Below are 19204 nucleotides of genomic sequence, written 5' to 3'. Positions count from 1 at the left end.
ACATAAATTTTGAGAAAAAGGTTTTTATCTCACAATTTTGATTTATAACTCACAATTTCTAATTTATATCTTGCAATTGTGACTTTATAGCTCATAAATGTGAGTTTATATAATGCAATTCTGAGAAAAAAAAAGATAAATTACAAGAATTACAAGATAAAAAGGGTAATTGCGACTTTTTATTTTTTATTTAGTGGCAGAAATGGGATTCTAAGTTATTTATAATTTATCCAAGGAATCTTAAGATTGTTTAAATGATTATTTCCCTCCATTACAAACTATATCATTTATTAAAGAAAAAAAAAAGAAATAAAACAGATTTAAACTAGTTCAGCTTGATTCATAAATATAAGTGTTATTAAACTTTAAAAGTCGTCAACAATAAAGCAGTGATAATTGCTACAAAGAAAGTAACCTAACACAGAGAAATCAGTATCCAGGTGTATTGGCTGATGAAAAATTTGCTGACCTGGACCTGCGCAGAGTTAAAGGAGTGTAGTAAAGGGTAGTGAAGACAAATGTAGCAAGCTCTGTTGCTGAACTACAGTAGAAACCATCTTGGAGAGGATCAGAAGGTCATGAAAGGCATGAGAGATGGAGTGTCAGAGTCAAGATGGCTAATCTCACTGATATAAGGCGCTTTTGCAGAGGGAGCTAACATCCATTTCCCACGAGTGCTGCACACAGGCCATAGACTGTAAATTGCTAGAGTATTCAGTACAGCAAGTGAATTATTCCTGTTTGACAGCAATCATCAACAGCCTGACATTGACATCGCTTCAGGGAAGAACCCTGCTTGAATCAAAGGGAAGCACTGCAATGAAAGACACTTTAAAGGAACAGTTTGCGTAAAATTTTAAATTCCGTCAGCATTTAGAAAACCTCATGTTGTTACAAACCTGTATGACTTTCTTCTGTGGAGCATAAAACAAGATGCGTAAAACAACGTGTTGGCTGCTTTTATCCATAATGAATGGAAGCCATTGCTTTCAAGCTTCAAAAAAGAACACAAAAATACAAACGTTAGCTTCATAAGACAGGATTCGTACAGATACTGTAAAATGAAATTCCAGGACTTTCAAGGACTTCAATCACTACTTCAGTCAGTAATCTCACTTTTCGAACAATGTCTTCATTGCATCCAACACTCTAAAGTTCTGATCTAAATCAAATGATTTGCGATTGACAAGTCTGTAGTTCCGATCTAAATCAAATGATTTGCAATCAATGCTCTGAAGCACCAGTCTGAATAATGATTTGGAAATCATAATTTCAGACCAGGAATGATCTGAACTTTGCGTGTCCCGAATCATTTGATTTGAATCATTCAATTTGCGAACTAATTCACAAACCCATTCCGATCTGAATAAAATGATTCGCGATCCACGCTCCAAAGTTCAGATCTGAATAAAATGATTCGCAATCCACGCTCCAAAGTTCAGATCTGAATCAAATGATTCGCGATCCACGCTCCAAAGTTCAGATCTGAATCAAATGATTCGCGATCCACGCTCCAAAGTTCAGATCTGAATAAAATGATTCGCAATCCACGCTCCAAAGTTCAGATCTGAATCAAATGATTCGCGATCCACGCTCCAAAGTTCAGATCTGAATCAAATGATTCGCGATCCACGCTCCAAAGTTCAGATCTGAATCAAATGATTCGCGATCCACGCTCCAAAGTTCAGATCTGAATAAAATGATTCGCAATCCACGCTCCAAAGTTCAGATCTGAATCAAATGATACGCAATCCACACTCCAAAGTTCTGAAACGAATCAAAGTGATTCATGAACAATGCGCCAAACTTCCGATCTGAATCAAATGATTTGCGATCCGCGCTCTGAAGTTCCGATCTGAATCAAATGATTTGCGATCCATGCTCCAAAGTTACATTCTGAATTAAATGATTTAAAGTTATTCGTGATCCAAATGATTTGCGATCCACACTCTGAAGTTCCAATCTGAATCAAATGATTTGTGATCCACACTCCAAAGTTACATTCTGAATCAAATGATTCAAAGTGATTCGTGATCCATGCGCCAAACTTCCGATCTGAATCAAATGATTTGCGATCCACACTCTGAAGTTCTAATCTGAACCAAATGATTTGCGATCCACGCTCCAAAGTTACATTCTGAATCAAATGATTCAAAGTGATTCGTGATCCATGCGCCAAACTTCCGATCTGAATCAAATGATTTGCAATCCGCGCTCCAAAGTTACATTCTGAATCAAATGATTCAAAGTGATTTGTGATCCACACTCTGAAGTTCCAATCTGAATCAAATGATTTGCGATCCACGCTCCAAAGTTACATTCTGAATCTAATGATTCAAAGTGATTTGTGATCCACACTCTGAAGTTCCAATCTGAATCAAATGATTTGCGATCCACGCTCCAAAGTTACATTCTGAATCTAATGATTCAAAGTGATTTGTGATCCACACTCTGAAGTTCCAATCTGAATCAAATTATTTGCGATCCACGCTCCAAAGTTACATTCTGAATCTAATGATTCGCGATCCGCGCTCCAAAGTTCTAATCTGAATCAGTGATTCACGATCCGTTCCCCGAACTTCCGATCTGAATGAAATGATTCGCAATCCACACTTCGATGTTCCGATCTAAAAGCAAATGATTCACGATCTGCTCTCTAAAGTTCTGATCTGAATCAGTGATTCGCGATCCATTCCCCGAACTTCCGATCTGAATGAAATGATTTGCGATACGAGCTCCGAAGTCCCGATCTGAATGAAATGAGTCACAATCCACACTTCGATGTTCCGATCTAAAAGCAAATGATTCACGATCTGCGCTCTAAATTTCTGATCTGAATCAGTGATTCGCGATCCATTCCCCGAACTTTCGATCTGAGTCAAATGATTTGCGATACGAGCTCCGAAGTCCTGATCTGAATTAAATGATTCGCAATCCACACTTCGATGTTCCGATCTAAAAGCAAATGATTCTCGATCCGCTTCCTCCAAAGTCGATGCACTTCCTCCGAAGTTTTCAATCTGAATCAAATGATTTGCGATCCACGCTCCAAAGTTCTGATCTGAATCAAATGATTTGAGATTCCACGCTTTGAAGTCCCGATCTAAATCAAATGATTTGCAATCGACGCTCTGAAGCAAATTATCATTTGAGATCAGGACTCAGAGCACAGATCACAAATCATTTGACTTAGATCAGAACTTTGTGTGTGCATCGCAAATCATTTGATTTATAACATTCGATTTGCCAAATGATTCACAAACCCATTCCGTTATAAATCAAATGATTCATGATACACACTCCGAAGTTCCAATCTGAATAAAATAATTTGCGATATCAAATGATTTGCGATCAACGCTCCAAAGTTACATTCTGAATCAAATGATTTGGAATCCATGCTTTCGAAGTTCCGATCTAAAAGCAAATGATTCACGATCCGCGCTCCAAAGTTCTGATCTGAATCAGTGATTCGTGATCCATTTGCCGAACTTCTGATCTGAATCAAATGATTCGCAATTCACACTTCGAAGTTCCAATCTGAAAGCAAATGATTCTCGATCCGTGCTCCGAAGTTTTAAATCTGAATCAAATGATTTGCCATCGACACCATGAAGCGAATCATCATTTTAGATCAGGACTCAGAGCACAGATCACAAATCATTTGACTTAGATCAGAACTTTGTGTGTGTATCGTGAATCATTTGATTTAAATCATTCTATTTGCCAAATGATTCACAAACCCATTCCGTTCTGAATCAAATTATTCATGATTCACACTCCAAAGTCCCAATCTGAATCAAATGATTTGCTAAATGCAAAGTTCCTATCTAAATCAAAAGATTTGCGATTTAAAGTCCCAATCTGAAACAAACGTGATACACGTTCCAATTGGAGCACTTCGAAACGGTGAATAATTTTGCGACGCAATGGTTTAACCAATTCAGAGTTTCGAAAAGTTCCATTTCACCCATCACTACATGCTTTTTTAAATTGTTACAAGCAATGCCAAAATTAAAAAAGGAATGACTTCTAATTTGATCTAGTTTTTGCAAGTGAATCGCTTTAAATGAAGAATCAAAGTCACGATTTTGAATCAATCAGAGCGGTTCCAGCGTAAATGACTCAATTGATTTGGTTCATCCGTTTCTCTTTTCACGTCTTCAGCCATGTTTACGCAACACTGTCAGTACTACTACTTTCTTAGTTTGATTGTTTTCTAACATTAACTGAAATAAGTAAAAAAGGTATTTTTTTTTTTAAAACACTTATTTCATAGATTTATTGTCTTTCAAAAATTCAAGGACTTTTCAAGTACCTCTTCAGGAACATTGCTATTTTCAAGCCAAATTCCAGTACTTCAAGCACTTTAAGCACCTTGTATGAACCCTGATAATACGTTGGACTCTTGGACTGGATTTGTGTGGATTACTTGTGGATTATTGTGATGTTTTTAGCAGTTGTATGGATTCTCAGTTAAAAGAAAAAAAACCCTGTTGTGTTTCATGGAAGAAAGTAAGTCATACACGCTTGGAAAGACATGAATATTACTGAATAATTATCAAATTTGTTTAGTGAACTGTTGCTTTAATGTTGCAGTGCATGAAAGGCAATAAAAAATGTTGAAGATCTGTGTGACATTGAAAAATGAATCTGGTGTGAAGTGGATGGAAAGTAATTATTATTAAATAATTATTTAGCAGTCACATAACTTACATAACTTGTATTATGTACACAAGTACATGTGTACACTAACAAAGAGAAGAAGCAAATTAACTACGGTCAAAGTCATTTTTGTTCCCTCCAGCAGCTGCTATAATGGAGGTCGTAACCTCTAATTAAAGTGAGGTGAATAAATGAAAAAGCAAAATGAATTAAATCTATGTAGGCTTTTAAAGAACAAGACATAAACAAAATCCTGACTAACTCAGCAACAGTTCATGCCGAGATTCTACACCGATTCCCTTTTTTTTTCACTACAGAAATCACAGTGAGTTCTTGTACCCATCCGTTAACACAGCACATAAAGAGACAGAAATCTGAGCTATAGGTTTTGAGTGAAATAATGGGAGCACACTAAGCTGCCGTGAAAGTTTTTGCGCAGTCCTAAGCCCATTTGTTTTACTGTGATTTCTTTTTTAATATGATTTCCATACAGCTCACCGATTTTTCAAAAGTGATGTGCGATCAAAATCTCGATAAGGTTAAAAACTCCAGCCTTTATCTTGTCCTTCATTTATAAGCTTTTTCATTGAGATCTTACCCGAGTCAGAATGATAACGTACCTGGTAAATATAAGAAGACAAACTGTGCTTTGGAGAAAGTGTTTTATAACACGGTAGAGAGAACCGAGGCAGAGGAACTGCAGGAGATAGCCAAGGATGATTTCCTGTAGATGACAGTGACATTAATTATGGATTGCTTGAAAGAAAGATAAAAAATAACATTCCCTATATATAGATAAATGAATAAGATTTAAAATAAATATAGCAAATTTATGGTGTTAGAGAGTTTTTTGGTTATATTTTTTGGTATATTAAATAAACCAGCCAGTGGTGAGGACTATGCTTTCCCAGCATGCATTGCAGCATAAATAAATAATGTGAACTACTGCTTTACTCTTCACTGTTTTACAGTTTACTGCATTATTTACACATGTGATTGATGATTATTTCGTATATGTCAAAACGCATTCCTTTTTTTGTTATTAAATAAATGCATTTATACACAGAGACATATAAAATCATATTCTGATGGGGAAGGAAAACAAACAGAAATGTTAGCAATATGTTTTTTTTATTTCTAAAATTGCCCCTGATACCAGTAGTTATTATTGAAGGATAATCAACAGAAAAGCCAACTAATGCACACAGAGGTTTAAATAAGGAATGTGAGGCATTTTTGTGAGCTGTATCTATATTATTGAGTGATTTGTTTTTGTAATGTGATATGCTTTAGCACTAATAAGGCTGAGCAGCAAAGCCTGACTCAGACATTGACTGAAGCAGTGTCCATATCTGAATGTAATGATTCTCCCACAGGCTACGCTGCTTTTAGCCGAGCACCAGCATTGATTTCCACAGCCTTTCAATGCATTCAAATCAGATTTTCACCGCTCGTGCAGTAACAAGTTCAATGTTAATAATGTCTTTTAATATTCAACTATCTTTTTCAGAGCTTTTCAGACTCAAAGCTGCAGCTCTGTTGTATTGTTCATATATTTATCATATATGTTTCTATAAAATGGTTATAATTACGCTCAGTAAATTTCAGGTTGCTCAGTGAGGAACTGAGAATATGAGGGGTTTGATATATATTAATCATCAAAAATGTATAATTTGATCAAACAGAATTATTAAAAATCAGACCTACTAATGCAACAAAGCATCATAAAGTTGTTTTTTCCCCCTCCACTAAAAATTATTTTTACCTTTCATGCTTTTTTTGAATAACTAACAAATATGGGAAAAATAATTTAGAGATTCATACTGTAAAAAAAAAAAAAAAAAAAAAGAATAATAATAGCAATAAAATAAATAGATAAATAAATAAATAAATAAATAAAAAACATGTACATTTTCCCTTACCTTTATGGACATTTCCTTCAACATTAAGATATAACACAATGCAATTTTAATTTAAAACATGGGTAACCTACCTGTAAAAAAAAAAAAACATAATAATAATAATACTGAAAATTCCTAACACAGTACAGTGGGCCCTATTTTATCAACTGCATATTTAATATAATAAGACATAGACTGCTGTTCAAAAGTTTGGGGAAGAATTCGAGAAGAATTTTAATGTTTTTTAAAGAATTATCTTATGCTCATCAAGGCTGCATTTACTGCATCAAAATACAGAAACTGTAATATTGCGAAATATTATTACAGTTTAAAATAATGGTTTTCTATTTTAATATATTTTCAAATATAATGTATTCCTGTGATGCAAAGCTGAATTTTCATCAACAATTACACCATTCTTCAGTGTCAAATGATTCTTCAGAAATAATTCTAATATACTGGTTTATTACTTTTATTATCAATGTTGGAACCTGAGATATTTTTTCAGGATTCTTTGATGAATAAAAAGTTAAAAATAACATTATTTATTCAAATATAGTCTTTAATGTCACTTCTGATCAATTTTATATATCCTTGGTGAATAAAAGCATTAATTACATAAAAAAAGAAGAAATCTTTTGAATTGTAGTTTATATTGTTACAAAATATTTCTATTAAATAAATGTTTTTCTTTTTTTAACTTTTTTTATTTATTAAAGAATCCTGAAAAAACTTCCACCAAAATATTAAGCATCAAAACTGTTTTCAACATATAAAATAAATGTTATAAATGTTAAAATAAACTAGCATTCAGAAAATTCTGATATGCATCACAGGAATAAATTGCATTTTAAAATATATTCACATAGAAAGCAGCTATTTTACACTGAAATAATATTTCACAATGTTAGTTTTTTCTGGATTTTTGATCAAATAAATGCAGCCTTGATAAGCATAAAAAAACATTAAAAATCTTACTGATCCCAAAAATGTGAAAGGCGATGTATGATGAACTATGAAAATGCTCCATAGGAATGATCCAAACTGTACCTAAAATATGAAATTTTAACTTTATTTTATTATTTCAATAATCAATAAAAATGCATGTTAACATGTTAACCTTAATAGTCACATGACATGCAGGTAAACAAATAAAATACTGAATCTTTTCAGTATTTTCTTCTTTTTTTAAATTTTAATTCTACATTTTTATCATTTAATTAGCTTCTTATCAATGAACCGCAGTGTCAGAAAACATGAACATAAGACACATGCAGCGACATAAACTATCTTATTTTATTTTTTTTAGATTTGATTGTGAAGTCTGGTGGAAAAATCAGCACTACATTGAGTCGACACGTTCTTACAGTAGCAGAAAATTCAGCTTGTGTAAAGAATGTGGCTGTAACAAATTATGTTAAGGAAATAGTTCACTTTATAAAATATACCTCTGACATCATTTCTAGTAAAACAACTATGATCTTTGCACAGAGTTAAATCATGGATGTGTATATGCATGTAGGAGATTTGGTTTGTTGAACCAGGTGGCTCCACATCAAGCATGTCAATAGGAGGTGAGTGCTGGGTCAGAGACAGATCCATACGTCACATTAGTCACTGCAGACCATGTTTACAGATTAGAAAAAAAGTCTTAAATGAAGCAGATCAGGCATGCCATTTTAACAAATGAATAGCACCTATACTTACCCAAACACAATCAGAGCATGCAGGACCAGACTAGTAAGTCTCACAACCCTGATCATGAGTCAAAGTAAACTGTGATTAATCTGTGATTTCAACACCTCTAGCTCACACACAAGCATGTACCAGAAGATCTATGACACTCAATTACCTTCTCACACAGGGGGAAAAAACTGACAGAGAAAAGGTCTTCTCGGAAAGGCAGCTAATGTGGTCTTTACGCCCACTTCCAGGGATTCTGCAGGTTTTATCAAGGTAAAGGCTTTATAAAGGCTTTTTAGGATCAAGCAAAGAAATTGAAGGGAACAGTGCTTTAATATGTCCTCTTAATGTAAATGTATAGAGAAAACACAATTAGTTTTATTAGAAACACTTCAAAGTTTGAAAATACAACTTCTAACCGATCTCCTTTAAGATTAATTTATGATTAAACTCAGACAAAACAAGTCTATTTGCTCAGAAAAAATAATCTTAATTCAAAGGCAGAACACTTAATTTGGTAAAACTCTACATTAGCATTTTAAGTAAGGCCTGATTTAGATATTTATATTAATAAACAAAAATACTGAGCAAGATATTTTTTTTGCAGTGCATGCAACATTTAATACCATGACTTTTTGAATTTAAAGGGCTTCCACTCCGATTTAAGCCTTAAAGGGTTAGCTACACTGTAAAAAATAAACGTGAATTTAACGGTAAAAAACTGTAAAAATGCTACGGTAAAAACCTGTGAAATGGTTAACGGTAAGTTCCCCTTCTATATACGGTGAAAAACTGTGTTGGACATTGCATGTAATTTTATGGTAGTATACCATTTTTGGAAGTGAAAAAGAACGACAAATTTACAGTGAATAACTGTAAATTGACATTCCCAGAATTCCCTGTGTTTCATTTATTTTCATTTGATGTTTTTTGTTGAAATAACTTTTTCTTTTTTTCTTGGCAGCTTTGTACATTAGGGTTGTATGTTACATCTAATTTTGTTAAATTAATGTTTTTTGCATTATTTCAGTTTTATGTGTGTTACCATGATGGTGTTTATGTTTCTGTGAATGACACTGTGCACCTTCTATATATGCTATTTAAAATCTCCTCATGATGGGCTTTGGTTCATCATGTGATGTTGTCATCACCACCTGCTTTTGGTGGTTATCAGTGTATTACAAAGGTACAAAACAGATTTCAGTACTTCAAGAAGTTGTTACATTACCATTATACCAGTTAATGAAATTACGGTATTTACCTGTAAATGTAAGTGAAAACCATAAAACATTGCTACCGTATTTTTTACTTTGACAGTGTAGCTAGTTTACCCAAAAATGAAAATTTTGTCATTAATTACTCACCCTTATGTCGTTCTAAACCCGTCAGACCTTCGTTCATCTTCATCCTAACACAAATTAGGATTTTTTTGACGAAATCCGAGAGCTTTTTCTGAGCCTACATAGACAGCAACACAACACTTCAAGGTCCACTTCAAGCTAGTAAGGACAATGTTAAAATAGTCCGTGTGACTGTGCAACACAAGCCCTTTGGAAAACGTGTCTCTACCTAGTTTTGGAAAATCTTCAAAAAACTTACCTATTTGTACAATTCGCAGCATTTCTCAGCTGTACGAACACTAATTGCAATAAACACCAAATTAATCATTTTTACACTAAGCATAATCACAGACAGATTCGATTAATAAAGACATATTTTCCTGCGGTTTCTTATACAAACACTACAGTAGTGACTAAACTCAAAACACCATAGAGCGTTATTTATAAAACATCCCGTTTTGTCGTTTGTTTCACATAAACATAGCACACGGCTTTTCTAATGTATTGAATTTGCTTAGTACTCACCTGGTTACAGTGCTGTCCTTGCAATTTGATGAGTCACGAAAGCATTTAAGTCTCATAGAAGGAAGCTAAAACGACATGGTTACTTTACTAAATGTGTTTTCTTACATTTGTTTTTGCTCATTATCGAATACATTCAGTGTGCTTATGTTCATTTCAAACGTGATAGAGCATTAATCGTTTAGCACCACTCACCGGAAACAACTTTAAAACAACTGTAGTTTTGTGTATTTTTACATCTATAGAGCCCCCTACAGTTCAGGAAGTGGAATTCACCATGGACTTGGATTTGTTGTTGCAGTAAAGCAATTCACCCTTTTAGTTAAATTTCGTACTTTCTCACTTACAGAGTGAAAGAAACAGAAGCTATCCGCATTATTATTAGTCAGTGCGCCATCAGAATGATTTAAAAAAACATTTAAGATAGAAAAAAATCGTAAATAGTCGCTTTAATTTTAGTCGCTTTAGGATTAGTTCACTTCCAGAATAAAAAAAATCGGTCAATTATTGTCATATTTTGGGCTGTATTAATCGGTCAGACCAGGGAAAACATTTTGGAGTACTATAGTCTACCAAAAGTTATAACAAATCAAGGAGAAGAGTGCAAAAAACTGAGGAAAACTGTCTGAGGAACAAAAGGCGTTTGTGGTTGGCCAAACTGAACCAGGATTTCTAGTGCAAGAATCTTGACAACATTCGTGTTTGTTCTTATCATTTCCAGTCAGGTAGGTGAAATATTTGGCTAATATCTTAATTAATACTGCTCGTATGTATCATTACCACCTATTAACTTTAGTTTGTCAAAATATTTCGACCTTTACTGCTTACTAAGTCCTCCATATGATTTAGCAGCTTTCACACGTTTTTTTTTTTTTTTTTTTCGTGGTTTAGGCAGCATAAATTAGCAGAACAACACACTAACCTTTCAGTTCATGCTGTTGTTTACATCCGAGTATTGCCAGTATGGCTGGGCATCCGGGTAACCGACCAAATCATGTGTAAGTGCAAACCCTCTGGTTCACAATGGTTTGAATTTCCAAATTGTAGTTTTAATGCAGCTTCTAAGGGCTCTACATGATCCCAGCCAAGGAATAATGCTCTTATCTAGTGAAACGATCAGTCATTTTCTAAGAAAAAAACTAACTTTTCAACCACAAATGCTCATCATGCATTAGCTCAACTTCACGTATTAGTAATCATGCATGAATTGCATAGGCAGAAGAAAACACCCTTTACAAACTAAGGTAAACCAACAATGTCAGACAATTTTAAAGTTGGAGGAGAAAATGAGTTTATCGCCCTACCCTATGCAATGCGTGACGACATCGCATAACTACTGTATTTGTAGTTAAAATCTATATAAATACTTTTTTTTTCAAGAAAACGACTGATCATTTTGCTAGATAAGACCCTTATTTCTTGTCTGGGATCATGTAGATCCCTTTGAAGCTGCATTGAAACTGCAGTTTAGAAGTTCAAACCATTGGGAACCATTGAAGTCCACTATATAGAGAAAAATCCTGGAATGTTTTCCTCAAAATATTAATTTCTTTGCTACGGATAGGACTGGGAATAGATTTGAAAGTTGAGGCAATACTTTTTGCGACCTTTATATCCTGCAGTCATGGTGAAATTAGATTCCTCCAATCTAAAAAACAAGATTGAAAAAGATTAGAAAACAACAGTGAGGAATCGATTCTTGGACTCTAATCCAATCGATTTTAGAACCAGGAATCAGAATTTCAGAATCGAACAGCCCTAGCGATTGAAGAAAGACATCTTGTATGACATGGGGGTGAGTAAATGATCAGGAAATTTATATTGAAGTGAACTAACCCAGTAAAGGGATCATCGGATGCCCATTTTCCACAAGTTGATATGATTAATGAGAAGTCTATAACATACTTTGGTCAAAATTGTTCAATGGTAGTGTAAAAACACTCTTTTTACCTTGTCAAAATCAGGCCTTTTTAGAGCAAGATATTCTGTTGCATGTTCCTTTAAATGCTAATGAGCTCTACTCGCCCTGCCCCTCTCTGCACATTATTAAGAAAGGCCATTTGCAAAATGCATAAAAAACCCTTATACTAACTTCTGCTGTGGGTGAAGCTGCATCACAAATAATTTGCACGAACACAGACGCATATGTAGATCGGGATCGGTGCTTTCCTTTCAAAAACGAAAGTAACGTTAATCCTCTGCATCTTCAGCGGCTCAGATGACGGGAGTAAATGACGACTGCTATGTTCATTATTACATCCAACAACAGAACACCTCAATCGCTCAATCAAAGACATTCTTGTCTTCCCCTGCACCTGAGTCACACAATGGCGATCGGAGTCGGACTGTTTCAGCTCGGTGAGGGCGGGTCTAAGGTAAGGTGCTCATGTCAATCAACTATCGTGGGAGTGGCCTCTGTCAGTGTCTCGTCACACCGACAAAATGCTGAGAATGACCTGATTTTAAAAAGGGGATGTTACTTTTAAAATTTTTTTAAAAATACCATTTTTATCATTGTAGGGTGGTTGTGTACACAAACTGCCAACACACATTAATGTTCAAACAACATGTAAAAGCGAGTTTTGCATCCGATGACCCCTTTGCTACGTACTAAAACCATCGTAATAAAACAGAATGCGCAGATAACACCATCCCTCACTGAACATTTCACTTTAAAAGTGTTTCAAAACATGAAAAAAGCAACGTAATATCATTTTACAGGCGTACAGCATCTCTACGGGTGGGTTTTTAATAATAATTCAATAATGAATTCAAGCAACTCGGCATTTAACATTTCATAGATTGGACACAGTGAGGTATATGAAGCAATTTTAATTTATGCACATAAAACAAGCAAACAAAGTTTTACAAGTAGAAAAGAATTAGTAGAAATTGAAAAAGTGGATTCCCAAGCACCTCTCCATAATGGATGGATGGTTAAGTTTATAAGTAAATTCATTCAAATATTTGAAAATGAAAGAAAATTAAGTTGAAAAAGCAGTTATTTGTGCTAGAAAGCAGTTTGTTCTTTACAGATAATACTTGTTTTTTTCAGGAAACCTTGAACTATTAAACAACTAAACAAATAGAAACATGTCAATAATATTCAAATGATCAATGTCTTACATAAAAAGGTCCTGTAGCGTTTCACATTCTCTCTTTTTTGCAGACCTTACACCACACAAAGACGAATGTTAATATGACAAGTCTCGTTTTGGTGACTGAACAGGGTTACTTTGAAACAAACTAACACTTTTTTTCCAGAATAGACTCATCTATAAAAGCTACAGTGACATATGCGTCATGAAAAGTGTATTTTACAACAAAAACACAGATTCCCACCACTGCTAAGAGCTTAGCTAACAAGTGCCCCATATTGAGAGATACATGAACACATTTTTTAGAGAACGTGGTATCTACATATGTATGGTGTATGTCTGTTGTGGCAAAAACCCTGTGGTAGGGCAGGCAGATGCACTGGAGACCACCGGAGGTCCTCAGTGAGGCACAGGGAACAAAGCAGTCCGAGAAGGCTCCACCCATTTAGGACGCAGGCCCCGCCCACAAACACTGGAATGCGACCAATCATGCAAATAAATGAAGCAACGATAAAGGAAAACACATTAGATGAGAATCATGCAAAGCGTCCATGTGCCATCTCCACGGCGAGAGTTTATCGGCGTCTCGGCCTGCTTTATTTGTCCACCATAGTTCAATTTCATTGAATGATGTCCGCACAACTGGAGAGCATGATTTCCTTGTTAACTGTGAGAATGCATCTGTACAGCTTTACTGGCGTTTGATAGTGAAATGGTCCCACGTAAAATGTCTTTATTTATCCGGGTAACCCACGGAGAAAAAGAGGCAAAAAATAAAATCACTAGGTGCTGAAGTTAATGTGGTGAAGATGACTGGGATCACAGATCCATTTTTAAAAATCGTCGTAAGTGTTGACGTCAGTGAAGTATGCGTTGGTATATGTTTTTCCTGCTAGCTGAGGGTTGAAATACTTATTTCTTTCCTCCAGGATCAGGTTATTCTTATTGAAAGCCTGCAGATGAAACAAAAATGGGTTTTCAGTATAAGATAAGAGAACAGAATGGAAAATACTTGATTTTGTTTGCATGGATGAAACGTCGGACTGTATTGGGGTTGTGGATCTAGGCAAAAAAAGAAATCAAATCACAAATCACTTGAAAATCTGAACAAAAATCTTGCTTTGAGACTGAATGATGGCCAAACCATGAAGAGGGTTTAACAAAAGTCTGGTTTACTTGGCTGACTATACATTACTAACTTCAAATCGGCCAGAAAAGTTAGTAACATTCGCAGGATAATATAAAAGCAGTCAAAACATCACAGCATCAAGACAGATGGAAATGATGGAAGTAAACAAAGCTTTTTAACACAAACTCAGTGCATTTTTAGTTGTTTCTGCCACCCATATGCCCGACATCAGCCTTTTAAGCAAATTTATACAGAAAGTATGAAAATAATTATAAAATGTTTGTTAAAATAATAAAATAAAACAATAAAAAAATGTAGTTCTCTTAAAAATGACCAATTTTGATTATTAAAACAATTGACTAGTTCATAAATAAAGTTTTAAAAATTATTTTAATAATCGTATCATTATAATAAACATTTAAAATAAACAACTTATGTACGTGTTTATTTTAAAAATGTTTATTAAAATAATTAAATAAAAAAAATAGGACAAGGTTCATAAATCTTTAAGTTAAAAATAAAATGGAAATATAAAAATAAAATAAAAAATATCTCTCTATAGAAGAGAGAGATAGACAGGTATATATATATATATATATATATATATATATATAGAGAGAGAGAGAGAGAGAGAGAGAGAGAGAGAGAGAGAGAAAATTTGCAAATAAAATAGAAATATGCTTTAGTTTTTTCTCATAAAAAAAGTGTTTAGTCAGTCTCCTACATTATTGGAAAAAGAACAATTAAGAAGTAACGTAACAAAGCTGTAAGTCAATACTGAGCTCAGTGGGATGGCAATAACAAGCAAGCAAAATAATAATTTAGACAAGAAAGATTAACCTGACTTAGAAGGTAAAGAATAAAAAAGTCATGCAACAAAATGGTAGTAGACAGCCATAATCACGACACGACACTAAAATTACACTGCCTTCTCACAAGCCTGAGTATCTGCTCTGTGGGATGATGGGAAATGCTGGTGACATATGCAGACAGAACGAATGGGCGAGCACACCTGCCACGTACACGAGGGTCAGGGGAAGGAGAAGGGGATTCGCGAGAGGCCTGAGAGTCAGAGGAGAGGATGGTAATGCCGGTCAAGAGTTAGTAGAAAATCTCCAGGCCTCGCGCTACACCAGCGTTAGAAGACAAAGGCTGGCAAATGTGGTGCTCGTCCAAAGGCAAGAGAACGGAAACGTCAGGCTGAAAAGAGGAATGGAGCACAATCATCCTCAGGGTAGCAGCAGGAGACGGAAAGAAGGCCTACGCTGTCATTTTTAGGTCTGTTTGTGATCATTAAAGTCAACATGAAACTGCCTTCGCAAACCAATTTTACTTCCATAATGACAAACTTAAAACAGAATGTAAAACAGAGTAATTAAAAAGCATCAGGCAGGAGTAAATTCTAAAATCTATCAGGTTGTTTTAGACCAGAATGAGTTTACAGTCAATTGTGGCACTATATTTATTTCCTAAAACACCAATGCTCACACTTTTAAGCAGGATTTTTGACTGGGATGTCGAGGTTTAATGTCGAGTTCACTCTGAAAGCCATCAGGATGTATCTTAGTGCTGTCAAATCGATTGATTGTGATTAATCGCATCCAAAATAAAAGTTTGTGTTTACATAATATATATTTGTATAACTTTATGTATGCATGTGTACCAAGTACACAGTAACAGTACCAAGATGTTTTCTCTAGAATAGCACACATGAATCATAGGAATGCATATTAAGAAAGTAAATAGGGTCTTTTTTGATGACATGTTGACTTTAAGGATCCTGTATGGGAAAATATATTCCATACTTACAGTAACAAACTGACAGCATTCAGAAGAAGAGAAAAACAATACGACAAGTAAGTTGTGCATGGCAATAGTATTATATAGCCTTGAAGTTTCATTCATTCCTGTCATCAGTAGAAAGCCAGGCGAGTGAAGTTGTACAGTCTCAGGACAGTAAAACAAAGAGTCATTTGCTACATTGCCCTTCAGCTGGGCCGCTGTGTAAGTGAAGCTATTCTAGTGCAATACATCCAGCTGATGAAATATGCAACTTTACAAAAGTGTCTGAACAAGCAATAACCGAGAAGCACTTTCTGTAATTAGTCATGAGTCTTGTACATTCAAGTCTAATGAAGCTTTAACTGTCCTTCTGACTAAATGTGAAAAATGATGGCAAGCTTTATTTTCGCTGTGCTTATGAAAAAATGATCCATGTGCCTAAATCTCAAAGTGCACTGCATAACTTTAGCATTACATAATAAAAAAACTACATTTGAGAGAAAAGTTCATTTTTCAGGGTTAAAGTAACCCACTAACAGCAATAACATTCTCAGAAATGTACTGACATGAACTGCATATTGGTTTGTGATTTCATTTTAGACAATCTCACACCAAGTATACAAACTGAATCAAAACTTCACTTATGAGAAAGCAGTGTATGAATGTATGAACTGATTTAGACACGAGACACATTCACACACAGACCACATACTAAATCCATCATCTCATTTCCCATCTGAATAAAATATTCATGAGAGTATGAGTGAATAACACCCACCTTGATTGCTTCAACTGAGTCGTACTTGTCCAGTTTGTTGATGTGGTTGGTGATGCTGGTGTTGAGCGGGGCGGCAGAGATGGGGTGGATGACTGTGGCATCATGGGACTGCTGTTGATATCTCTGACAGTAAGTGTACACCAGTAGGGTCACCAGACAGCCGAGTATGGAGCTGCTCAGACCCACGGCGATCATGTGGAACACATTGAAGTCTGGCAAGAGAAGCAAAAGTGCTAAATGATCTGACGCAAGCATGATGGCTGGGGATTTGAGCATTGATCCCGAAGCCAGAGGATATCAATTATCCATTACCTGAGCCAATTAAACACTATAGTAAATTACAGTCAGCATCGCTGTTGCCCTGTGAGTCTGCATGAGCGGCCAATAATTGCTATAAATGGAAGGAGTTTACAGTGACAAGCCATTCCAAATGCACATTTGTTTAATGGATCCCAAAAAAGCTTTGAGGCACTTTGTGTTTGCACATCAGTTTTGATGCACATTTCTAGAATTATGTTTTCTGGAATACTGGGTCCGGCTGACTTAGTCTTTATATTTCGCTGCTGTTCAATGGAAACATATCGCTACTACTTTCATGTATCTTGTATTCAGGGGTGTTATATCCAGTGCCGCCTCATAATATTGGATCGTACAAAATTTAAAGTGCAAAAATTAAACAATGGCAATATTACAAAATAACAGTGTATAAATTACTCGTTTTTTAAAGAAACATTGTCCAACAGTGACACCGACAGATAAAGTTACAGTGGGAGTCCACATCTCTCTCGCCTCCCCTGAGCCCATTGAGTTTTAACAGACACCTTAAAGTGTGCGGTGAGTTTGGTGGGGGGTAATTGAGAATATGATTGATTGGATGTGACTGGTTATGTTCAGTTGTAATTGGTTCATGCGATAAATCCCGCCTCTTGTGTTCTGCGCATTCTGTGTTCACAAATCAGTCTGAATGAACAATATAATAGTGTTAATGGGAAGAGTAACTTAAAAAGGTAAGTAAACACCTCACACACTTAGATATAACCACGTTGTTACATCAAAATAAGCATTTATTTGAAATAGAAATCTTTTGTAACATTATAAATGTCTTTAGTGTCAGTTAAATTCTATTTATTGCATTCTTACTGAACAAAATTATTAATTTCTTTAAAAAATACTGACCCCAAACTAATAAATATGAGCCATTCTACAGAATTGGGGAAAACTGCTATCCCACAACCAAAAAACATTTAAGTATTCAAATTTTAAATGTTTACTAAGATCCTTTTATTTATATATAATATAAATCTTTTGCAACATTATACATGTCTTTACTGTCAGTTAAATTCTATTTATTGGATTCTTACTGAAAAAAAAAAAAAAATTCTGTAAAATAAATAAATAAATAAAATACTGACCCCCAAACTAATAAATATGGGCCATTCTACAGAATTGGTGCAAACTGCTGTCCCACAACTAAAAAACGCATTTAAAAAGCCTTTAAAGATTCAAATCATAGATGATTCCTAAGATCCTTTTATTATCTATTGACACCCACAATAATATTTAAAATATCAGTAAGCTTAATATATAGAAAATCATCATTTAGTGGGTACTTGCAATTGGGAGGTTGCTGTCCCTAATCTTGACTCCTAAATTTCAAATTATGAAATAATTTTGTCATTTTACACCATTGTTGTTTTTAAAAATACCTTTTTGATTCTTTTTGTTTAAAGTGCAGTTAAAAAAAAAACATTTTATATTTTCTTTCTCTGAACGAAACAGTTTATTAGTCCATTGACTGAGAATGATTTTATCTACATTCCACATTTATGATTAGGTACACGGTAAGTAGATAGGCCCCATCATTTTGAGATAAATGTGTTCAAAAGTATAAAAAATTTGTGTAACTTTAGGGAACGTCACTACTGAACACCATTTTTCTATAATTAAACACTTTTTAAAACGCTATACCATATAATTTAGTTTTTTTATATGCGTACTGCTGCACAGAACTGTGCTAGCTAACCATGTGCTGATTAGCATCTTTGAGCTAGGTTCAAAAGTATCTAAAATTGTCACTACCGAAACAGTCACAGTTTGGTACACCAAATGTTTTTTTGGGTGTTGTTCCCTAAAATTGTGACCGAAACATGTCATCATTGTTTCAGTAGGGACAAAAGGGAACAAATAACCCTTTATTTGGGGGAAATAAACAAAATTTTTAGTACAGTTATTCAATTTTTTGTTTTTTAGTATGTTTTAGGACATGGGTTAAAATTCTGTAATGTGATGTGGTTGCTACCAAAAAAAAA

General features: G+C 34.7%; 1 protein-coding gene across 1 annotated transcript in view; it reads right to left on the bottom strand.

Moving 5' to 3' along the window:
- Nucleotides 1-12920: 12920 nt before the first annotated feature.
- The window catches only part of sema5a (sema domain, seven thrombospondin repeats (type 1 and type 1-like), transmembrane domain (TM) and short cytoplasmic domain, (semaphorin) 5A), a 145500-nt gene continuing 139216 nt past the window's right edge, over nt 12921-19204 (bottom strand). Inside the window, exons 20-21 of the mRNA XM_073830555.1 lie at nt 16896-17107; nt 12921-14159 (exon numbers count right to left, since the gene is read on the bottom strand). Coding sequence (XP_073686656.1) covers nt 14040-14159; nt 16896-17107 — 332 coding nt within the window. The 3' untranslated portion in view covers nt 12921-14039. The remainder of the gene's footprint in view (nt 14160-16895; nt 17108-19204) is intronic.

The sequence above is a fragment of the Garra rufa genome, chromosome 24 (assembly GCF_049309525.1).
Source record: "Garra rufa chromosome 24, GarRuf1.0, whole genome shotgun sequence".
Taxonomy (NCBI): Eukaryota; Metazoa; Chordata; class Actinopteri; order Cypriniformes; family Cyprinidae; genus Garra; species Garra rufa.
The sequence above is the reverse complement of the archived record's forward strand: the minus strand, read 5'-3'. Positions and strand labels throughout refer to the sequence as shown.